This window comes from Triplophysa rosa, linkage group LG16 (assembly GCF_024868665.1).
Source record: "Triplophysa rosa linkage group LG16, Trosa_1v2, whole genome shotgun sequence".
Lineage (NCBI taxonomy): Eukaryota > Metazoa > Chordata > Actinopteri > Cypriniformes > Nemacheilidae > Triplophysa > Triplophysa rosa.
In genome coordinates this window covers 18,503,008-18,513,680 of record NC_079905.1, presented here as the reverse complement: position 1 = coordinate 18,513,680, position 10,673 = coordinate 18,503,008, and the positions used below count along the sequence as shown (strand labels likewise).

Below are 10,673 nucleotides of genomic sequence, written 5' to 3'. Positions count from 1 at the left end.
AACATCCTCTTGTTATCTTTGTCTACATGTAGGGTGTGGAAATGGTATTGTATGTGTATGGCTTAAAGAAAAAGCATTAAGACAATATTACCTGTACCTTTTTAACGCCCAGACACACACACACACGCACGCACGCACACGCACACACACATACTGGTTTTTGTGGTTTATAAAGACTTTGATCGCCAAACCAGTAGGATGGTGGTTTAATGGGACCCACATTTCCCAATGCCCTACAGAGATGATAACACTATCAAAAAAAATCTTTAGATCTGCAGATGTCAAATCTTGCTTCAAATTTAATATACACACAACAGAACTGATAATATAACAGCATGATATTTTGGTGGTACACAAGGCCCTTCCCGCCCCCTCCAAAAAGTTCCCGCCCTGGACAAAGTTGGTGTTTGTAAAGTCTTGCCTGATTTATGAGGACATCTATTTTACCATACACAAAATATGTAAGTTTGCTGGCTTAAAGGGACAAATGTGTTTTACTGGCACATTACTCTTCACAACACACAAATTGTGACAACACTGTGTATTGTAAAGACCAATGTGATTAAAGAGAACTGGATCACCAATACAATACACAATAAAAGATTTGGCAACATTATAAGGACAAATGTGATTTACTGGGACATGTCTGTATACAACACACAAACATGACAACACTGTGTATTATCAAGACTAAGGTGATTAAAGAGAACTGGATCACCAATACAATACACAGTGAAATATCTTATAACATTATAAGGACATATGTGTTTTACTGGCACATTACCACACACAACACACAAACATGACAACACTGTGTATTGTAAAGACCAAAGTGAATAAAGAGAACTGGATCACCAATGCAAGTATTTATTAGTTTATTTTAATATAAACTAAGAGATTTAAGATGATGTGCCCATTTACAAAGAAAAAAAACATCACATATAGAAAAGCCATATAAAACAATCTTAACAATATAGCCCATTAAAAACAAGCCATACTGAGATGACGGCAAGGCATTGAAACAAGATGCCCTCACTAAACTTAAATTCGGCATAGTTTCAAGAAACTTCAAAGGGATAGTTCACCCAAAAATGTAACTTCTGTTATCATTTTAATCCAGTATGATTTAATTTCTTCTGTAGAACACAAAGGAAGATATTTTGAAGAATGTTGGTAACCAAACAATAGCAGTTTCTAATTACACAAAACCAATGCAAGTCAATGGGTACCGCCGTTGTTTGCCTACCAACATTCTTCAAAATATTTTTCATACAGGGTGAAAAGAGGATGATTAAATGATGACAGAATTTCTATTTTTGGGTGAACTATCCCTTTAAGAACAACTCTAGAAACTGGAAATGAAAGCTAACAAAATAACGAGAGTACAATTTCAAATAAATGGCATACTGCTCATCAAACAAGGATGGGTCACTTATTTTGAGATTTTCTTTTCATACTAATCCCTCGGTTTCGTACGAAATCTCTTATGTTTTGTGCAGTGCGCCTTGCCAAAACAGGATCCTCAGCAGTCTTACACTGCTGGCATTCAGTCAGTGTGGCCAGTTTTCCTTTGGTTATGTGCGATTTAAAATGTTTCATCACAGCCGTAACCTCAGCAGTTGACCAGCACACTTTTTGACCTTTTCGTGGGTTCCCAATCTCAGTCTCATTCTCTGTACATAAGAATGCATACTTCAGTAAGATTTAATTTGATAAGAGTTCATGTACTTACATTGATGGCTGCATTCTAATGTAAAACCTCAAGTACCTGGACAAACTTCAGCAGCTGTTTCAATGTGCATCTGAACATCTGCCGAGACAACAGTGATACACTGATGAGAAAACAGCTCAACCATTCTTAAACACACATACAGTACTGTGCAAAAGTCTTAGGCATGTTATAATATTTTCACCCCCACAAAATGTTTTATATTTATATTTTGCTGGATTATGTTAATAGGAAATATCAGTTTACATTTCCAAACATTCCTTTTGCCATCATATCTATTGTGTATCTAGTGCAAAAGGTGCTTTAAACATACTCTAGGGTGGTCACACCAAATATCAATTTGATTTAGTTAACAGAAGTTCACTGATATGTAAATCAACATTATTTTTAAAAGCATCCACACTTTACAGAATTACAGACAAAGTGCAGGTAGGTTGCTTGTAGGTTGCCAAAAAAAAAAAAAAATTTGATCCCCAGGGCCGGCGGGCAACGACAGGTGCCCTTGAGCAAGGCACCTTACCCCTACTTGCTCCCCGGGCGCTGCAGTGATAGCTGCCCACTGCTCCGGGTGTACTTGTGTTCACCACTTGCTGTGCGTGTGTTCACTACTCTCTGGATGGGTTAAATGCAGAGGTCACATTTCGGGTATGGGTCACCATATCTGACTAATAGGTCACTTTCACTTTCACTTGTAGTGTCTTGAAGACATTGCCAAAGATCTTCTGGATTTTGTCGGGGTGAAAATACTATAACATGCTGAAAACTTTTGCACAGTACTGTAGGAAGCATTTCATTAAAAAGCTTAAGTATAGTCAGTAAATGGCACTTTCTTGGGAAAAACAACCTATATCAATTATATTAAATAAATAGAGAAAGTGCCTTCCTAGCATCCCAGCGGTCTCTCCTTTAGCATTCTGAACTTCATATTTTAGTTGTAGTAATAATAAGTAATTACAATTTATGATATCTGAAAACTAGTATTGGGCACAAACACAATATACAGTGCTTTCTATAATGTTTAATTGGCTGTGCATACTCTTGTGGATTGACATTGAATACTGATGCAGGATAGAGGAAATTAATAAATTAATAAAGTCGCTATTGTAGTTTTATAATGCACAAAAAAAATTCTCATCGCTTTATACATTTAAGGTTGAACCACTGGAATCACATGCATGTCTTTACTATCTTTCTGCTCTTTAATTGTATGTTACTTTGCTAGGGGGAGTTAGTAAACTGAAAATATCTGTCCCAAACATTATGAAGAGCACTGTAGTAGCATGCCTACTTTTAACAACATTCTATTACACTAATTCTGCAGTATTCATCTCAACAATAATTCAGTTGCACTGCAAAATGTTGATGCAAATATTTCAAGTGTAAATAACTGAATACATACAATTATAAGTAACAACATTAATAAACAAATATACATAAAAGAGTTGCTTTAACATACCAACATCACTAGAGGCAGCAGCATTTACAAGACGACTGGAGGAAGCAGAAACATCATCCTCAGCATCACTTTCATCAGGACCACTGGCTTCAGAATCATTCACACTAATCTCATCTTAAAGTAAAAGTGACATTTACAACATGAGAAGAGGCGACATCTGTTCAATCTGTATGTAACACAATCATACATGACATGTTAGACTACACTCTCTACTCAATAGATGCACAGCACTTCACATCATTCTGAATTTCTAACCTCCCTATAAATGTATACAACTAACTGAACCACCTACACTCGAGTGGACATACCTTCAATCTCAATGTCGTCGAGGGATTTGCCCTGGAGATCAGGAAGACAGCCCTTCTCCATAGCTATCAGCAATTTTGATATCTTAGCCAGCTGAGTAGTGGCTTCTGGCAGCCTGTAATAGTCGCGATGCACACGGATATCATGCCCTAAGAAATCGGCAACCTGGTCCAATTCATTATTTTTCAAGTTGAGGATTTGTGAGAGAGTAGCGACATGTTTGCGCAGCTGTGTTGATCGCAGAAACTCTGGATTCTGAGCTCCACATTCACTTGCGTAGGCCCTCAGAGAGTCCTGGCCTCTGTAATGACTTTGGCAGTGAGGTCTAGCAAACAAGAAACCGTTGGTGTCCTGCACCCCACACTCACTTCTCCTGCTGACCAGCAGCGTCAATGCATCCACCATATCAGGTGAAAGAAGAACGGCCACCTTTCTTCCTCTTTTCCCCCTGATCTCAACTCGACTGAAATGGCTGCAGAGTTTCTGTTCAAACCTGCTAAGGCCCAGGGCAACATCATCATGAAGAGAAGTACTATCCCTTTCTTGAAAGCTTTTAAGCAGCATTTTTGACACCTCTCCGGCACGCCGGCGATTAAAAACAATAATTCTTGCCAGAGTTGTTTTGACTAGTTCGGCATAGCTCTGAGGTGACGCAGTCTCTTTTAGTTTCTCAAAGGCAGCATGTGCGCTCTTCTCAAGGAACTGATGAAGACACTGTACATCTTTGGTGAAAGGCAGTGTCGATGGCTTGTTAAATTTGGCCTCATTCAGTGTGACAAGTGCAGAGTGGGAGATCAACTCGGACCACTTTGAGGAGTAGAGCTTTTTGAAGGTATCTGTTGAGGAAATCAATTCCTTGTCTTCAGACATGAGTGCCCTGCAATGAATGATTTCACAGATCTTATTCAACGAATGACCTAGTTTGAGTGCAAGACTTGGGCTTTGGTAGCAGTGACTCTCTTCATCATAGCCAGACACCCTCTGGACTGCTTGAATAAGTCGATAGAAATAAGCAGGTTTCACAGCTTCTTCAAGACTGTAAATAGAGAACTCTCTACGCAATGTCAACAACAATCTTCCAATTTCACGTAGTTTCTGTCGGATGTACTCAAACTTTGTTGGGTCATGTCCATGTTTGTTAAAGAACGACTGTGCAAGCTGAAGAATACTCCAGTCATTTTTAACAACAACAGAAATGTCATCGTGCTTCATCACACCCAAAAGCTTCCAAACTCCTTGAGAGATCTGCTGACTGAATGTAGACTCTGCCATAGTTGCCAGACCCAAAACCCTGGTCCTCCCTTGCTCTTCACCAGCATCCCTTGGTTTTGAGGGACATCTTCGCAAATGACGCCACAAATCTCTCCGTACAAACATCCCCATACAGTACATGCAATGCACAAAGTCTTTTGCATCCTTTTCTTTTTTGGTGCCCTTTTTATTTTAAGAGCCCCTTCTCCACTCTGTAAAACATCAGTGTTGTGCTGATAATTGCCTTTGTTTCTGAGTTTTTGTAGCATCGCTTTGCGTTCTTTTGAGTGGACTGGGAGAGACAGTGCCTGTCCTACTTCCACTTCAGACACATGAGTTTTCAGATGGCGTGCTAACTTGGACTGGGGTTTCCCACATATGTAACAGTAGTTCTTACCGTTTGCTGAACAGGAGATTTGTGATGACTGCACACATTGATCTGCTTCAAGCATGCTGGTTATTTGCCCTTTCTCTTGCACCTTACTCCCATCTGCTGGATCCATAAGCTTCGCACTGCAGGCCTCTTCACTGACTGATGAGGGAGATGAAATCACCACATAAGTTACCCTGCGCAAATCTGAACCTGAGTCACTATCTAGCTCAACATCCTCTTCATGACAAAGTAAGTCAGCTTCCCTGGACTTTGAGATTTGCTTTCCTTTGCCTTGACATAAATCCAGGAGAGGTTCATCTGAACTAGATTTAGAGGGGACAACCTTCTGTAATTGTGAGGGGTGATTAGCTTGATCCTGTCTTTCTGTTCTTGTTGTGAGTTCTTCTGAACTGTCTGACTGACTGTCTGACACAGAATGTGGTATGTATTCCTCATCTGACAGCTCTTCTTCTGAGCTTGTATCCTATTGTCAAGATATGTTTGATTACTCTTACAGCAATTTACTGGGCAAGCATAATTTGAAATGATTTCTTACCATTAATGACTGTTTTCCATAAAGTTTGAAGTGGCAGGACTTGTGCCAAAAGCTAGAGCACACTATGAAAGAAGGACATGTTCAACTGTTCAATACAAAATATGCAAACATGTGTCAAGCTGCAAAACAGACATCATACTCACATTTACATCACAGTCCAATCCACTTAAATGCCACAACAGGTCCCACACACACGGCACACTTGTCCAAGCTCGATATTGCTGAAGAGATCACATCATGTCTGCAGACCTGTAAAAAACAAAGTGTGAATTTGAAAGCATGATAGAGAAGAATATGTCAGTAAAACTATATTATAACCTCACATCATTCAAACCTTTAACAATCAATAAAGATAACCATTAAAGTCTTAATCAACAGTCTCTTTAAAACAATATTACCTTCTCACCAACCTTCTTCTCAACACAATCCTGCTTCTCTAATGACAACTGGCTCTTCTCCAGAGTAACCTGCTTGAGTATTTCAGTAGGTGCACAAAAGCTCTGCTCCGTATTTACCAACTGCTCCTTGACAGGGGACATCTGGAAATATTAGGAACAGAAAGCAAAGAGAAACATGAACTGATAGCACAACACATCCTACAGCTTTTCCTTTTCTTAAATCATGCAATACTCTTTAAAACAATATTACCTTCTCACCACCTTTCTTCTCAACACAATCCTGCTTCTCTAATGACAACTGGCTCTTCTCAAGGGTAACCTGAAATTCAGGACAGAGAAAACTGTTCTACAACAGGCAAAGGCTTTGAAAATGAAATAAATGAAGCTGCACCTCTGAAATACCTTTTCCAGTTCTTTAACAGGTGTACAGACACTCAAATCCATTGACACTGAGTCATCCATTTCATCTCTGACTTCTGACTGGGATAAAGTGTTCAATTCATCCATAGTGTGTTGAACTTCACTAGAAGTCTACAAGACAAACATTTAGACATTTGCAACTGATGAATGATAAAACACTGGACTAAATGCTTATCAACAGCTCAGTTGTCACAAATTTGACTTAATTCTTTATGATGCACTCTCTAATTTACCTTGTCAAGTACCACCGTAAGAGCATCACAGTCAGCGCTGTCCAATGACACCTGCCCCATCTGACAAAAGAAAACTTAATATAACTTTTTATATGAAATGTATAGAATATCAATTTAAAGATTATAGACCAGGGGTGCCCAAACTCGGTCCTGGAGGGCAGGTGTCCTGTAGAATTTAAAGTTAAAGGTTAAAGCTAAACTCTGCAGAACACCGGCCCTCCAGGACCGAGTTTGGGCACCCCTGGTCTAGGGGATCAAGTCACATTTTCAATGTTCAGTAATAACTGAAAAATGTGTGCAATCTTCACCTCTCTGGATACCTTTTTAGTTGCAGTGTCTTGTGGTTTCCACTGCTTCTTTACAGTTGCCAACTAAAAATAAACAAGATGTGAACTTATAACATATTTTACAGGCTTGAATATAGCAAGAACAATAATAATATGTTCTAGGTGTAATATGTTCTTAGGACACTCTCTGAAAACAGTATAGCTCATATGTTTGTGATGTTTCATGAGCTCAATCCACTCTGGGACATGCTTACTCAGTTGGTTGCATACAATATGCAGACTTGGAATATTGAATCTATCAAAAGTCAATGTTTTTTTAATCTAGGATATCTCCATTTAGCTCACAGTTTGTCTTGAAGTTGTTTCTCTATGGTAATGCCCATTAAACAAACTCTATACACATGTGAATAAGAACACGAGCACAGTTTTATATCTGATTTCTGTGTAGACGCCTTTAATGTTAGGAAACATTGTGACACGTTTTTGTGGGCGGGGCTTAGGTGGAGGCAGAAAGATCCCACTGACCGCATTACTTATGCTAGGTAGCACGTTTTGTTTGCTTTTTATTTATTAAATTTATTAAATTTTCACACGTAAGCTCACTCACTGTCTAGGACTGCGATTGTTTTTGCAAAAGTTAACTTTAACGCAAGGAACCTGGCCGACCTGTAAGCGCTCACTCAATGGATCCAGAGACGAAGTGACTGGATTTCCTCCAGTTAGTTGGCCTGACATCTACACCTACCAGACCAGACAGAGAAACCAAGCGTGTATAGTGAAGATGAGAGCGTATACTGTACATCTATAGATGCCTGTGTGTGCTAACAGTGGCAAACGTGAGCAAATGCATTTACTTGAACACAAACCTGACACATAACATGAGCCTTCTCACTGTTCCCTCTCCCTTTATACTAATGCACTTGTGACAACTAAAGAAAAAGAGATGTTTCCCTCATCTGCAAGTTGCTTTGGATAAAAGCGTCTGCTAAATGAAATGTAAATGTAAATGTAGATGACAAACAGTTTCCTTTATGTTTAGTTTCTGGCCGATAGTTAACTGCTCGTTTTATAACTAACAAAGTTAGCTAGCATACCCTACGCATTCAAAAGTTAATGCTACATGGAAAATAACCTTGTTTCTGATTTGGGCATACGTGAGATATTTTTAGACCCAAATCATAATCCACACCAACAAAAGACAGTAGCTTTTTAATCTTAAGTGTTATGAAGTGAAACGCGAGCATTTTTGATGATCGTTTCTGTTCAGACTGCTCGTTTTGTTGTGTTTAACTACAGCTGTCGTAAGTGTTTTTGTTTGGCAGCAGGTGTGTGTTAAAATATCAAATTGGAGACTCTGCACTGTCGATTATGGCACTAAACAACGCAACAAGATGATATTTTCCTTATTTTCCTAACTCCTTATGTAGCCGAATCTGTGCTGGTTTGTATTGGCCGCCTCCAGTTTTCCCTTTGTTTTGTCTACAGCTAATGCCGTGACGTAAGCGTGACATCGGTGCAAAAGGGATGTTAGGAAACATTGTGACACGTTTTTGTGGGCGGGGCTTAGGTGGAGGCAGAAAGATCCCACTGACCGCATTACTTATGCTAGGTAGCACGTTTTGTTTGCTTTTTATTTATTAAATTTATTAAATTTTCACACGTAAGCTCACTCACTGTCTAGGACTGCGATTGTTTTTGCAAAAGTTAACTTTAACGCAAGGAACCTGGCCGACCTGTAAGCGCTCACTCAATGGATCCAGAGACGAAATGACTGGATTTCCTCCAGTTAAATGGCCTGACATCTACACCTACCAGACCAGACAGAGAAACCAAGCGTGTATAGTGAAGATGAGAGCGTATACTGTACATCTATAGATGCCTGTGTGTGCTAACAGTGGCAAACGTGAGCAAATGCATTTACTTGAACACAAACCTGACACATAACATGAGCCTTCTCACTGTTCCCTCTCCCTTTATACTAATGCACTTGTGACAACTAAAGAAAAAGAGATGTTTCCCTCATCTGCAAGTTGCTTTGGATAAAAGCGTCTGCTAAATGAAATGTAAATGTAAATGTAGATGACAAACAGTTTCCTTTATGTTTAGTTTCTGGCCGATAGTTAACTGCTCGTTTTATAACTAACAAAGTTAGCTAGCATACCCTACGCATTCAAAAGTTAATGCTACATGGAAAATAACCTTGTTTCTGATTTGGGCATACGTGAGATATTTTTAGACCCAAATCATAATCCACACCAACAAAAGACAGTAGCTTTTTAATCTTAAGTGTTATGAAGTGAAACGCGAGCATTTTTGATGATCGTTTCTGTTCAGACTGCTCGTTTTGTTGTGTTTAACTACAGCTGTCGTAAGTGTTTTTGTTTGGCAGCAGGTGTGTGTTAAAATATCAAATTGGAGACTCTGCTCTGTCGATTATGGCACTAAACAACGCAACAAGATGATATTTTCCTTATTTTCCTAACTCCTTATGTAGCCGAATCTGTGCTGGTTTGTATTGGCCGCCTCCAGTTTTCCCTTTGTTTTGTCTACAGCTAATGCCGTGACGTAAGCGTGACATCGGTGCAAAAGGGGTCTATACTGTATTTGAATCCCTTCCTGTAATGTTTACACTGAAAATGCTTCATTTGAACTCTGAATTTAATTTCGTATTTGAGATTACTGGCCCAAAACATAATTTCCCACCTCTATGTCCCAGCAATAACTAGTGTCCTCATAGACAAGGCTTTTGTAAAAGTAACAATACACTGACAGTCAAGAAGACAACCCATCAACAGTCTGATCTGAGGATGTCCTTATAAAACGGTGTTCTCTTAAAACAGAATTTAGTCATACACATGTTTATAAACATAAGTACACAACACTGTCCCAGTAATTACTAGTGTCCTTTTATACAAGGCTTTTATAATTACACAACACACTGAATATGATTACATATATGCAAAAGATGCAAAAGCCTTTAAAGGAAAAAAACAACTCTTGAGACAGGCACATGCACTCTTTAAAAAATATGTAAAATCATACTCATGCATTCACATGGCCAGATAAGTAACCTTCTCTGACAAACACTTTGATTTATCAAGCCACCTTTTCAAGAACAACATTTAATATAACCAAACCTATAAAATAATGCAATAATTATTATCGTAAAGATTTAAATACCTTGCATCGCCATGGCCACTCTGAATCGCCATAATTGTATGTGATCTCTTCACCAGGACAAATGCTTCTTATGGCAAATAAACAGAGATGAGGTTTCCCATCCACACGGATGGTCTTCATCCTGCAGTTTGGGTTAATATCATCATCGTTCACAAGTCGCCCAAGTGACCCATCATCTCGAGCTGCATCAACACTAAACAAACCACAGTTCAACTCTCAATAACAGTTCATGGATTCTTGCTTATTCCAAACAGACAGAAAACCTGAAAAGATCAGTACAATGAAACATTATTATTTATGGGGAAGTTTCCTGGACAGGGATTAGATTGGGTTTAGTTAAATTAGAAAATGTAAGTAGTTTTTACTAACATACCTTGCAAAAAGCATTACTTGTGTGCATTTTGTGACAAAACAGTTGCATTGATGTTAATGTAAGATATGTCGGTGATATCTGTTTTCGGTTTAAACAGCTCTAACATTTACT

At 38.8% G+C, this 10,673-nt stretch overlaps 1 protein-coding gene across 6 annotated transcripts in view; it reads right to left on the bottom strand.

Annotated features, from left to right (window-relative positions):
• Window positions 1-851: 851 nt before the first annotated feature.
• LOC130567503 (histone-lysine N-methyltransferase SETD5) overlaps window positions 852-10,673 on the bottom strand; it is an 11,734-nt gene continuing 1,912 nt past the window's right edge. For 2 of the 6 annotated variants that reach the window (XM_057355680.1, XM_057355677.1), the window contains 9 exons: window positions 10,190-10,382; window positions 7,031-7,093; window positions 6,723-6,782; window positions 6,472-6,600; window positions 6,320-6,388; window positions 6,070-6,210; window positions 5,815-5,920; window positions 5,672-5,733; window positions 4,643-5,599 (listed from right to left, as the gene is read on the bottom strand). In XM_057355680.1, the coding sequence (XP_057211663.1) occupies window positions 5,822-5,920; window positions 6,070-6,210; window positions 6,320-6,388; window positions 6,472-6,600; window positions 6,723-6,782; window positions 7,031-7,093; window positions 10,190-10,382 (754 nt within the window). In that variant the 3' untranslated portion in view covers window positions 4,643-5,599; window positions 5,672-5,733; window positions 5,815-5,821. Of the gene's footprint in view, window positions 1,674-1,768; window positions 1,811-3,185; window positions 3,300-3,493; window positions 5,600-5,671; window positions 5,734-5,814; window positions 5,921-6,069; window positions 6,211-6,319; window positions 6,389-6,471; window positions 6,601-6,722; window positions 6,783-7,030; window positions 7,094-10,189; window positions 10,383-10,673 lie in introns of those variants that run through there. The other 4 variants (XM_057355678.1, XM_057355681.1, XM_057355679.1 and 1 more) reach the window with 4 other exon arrangements.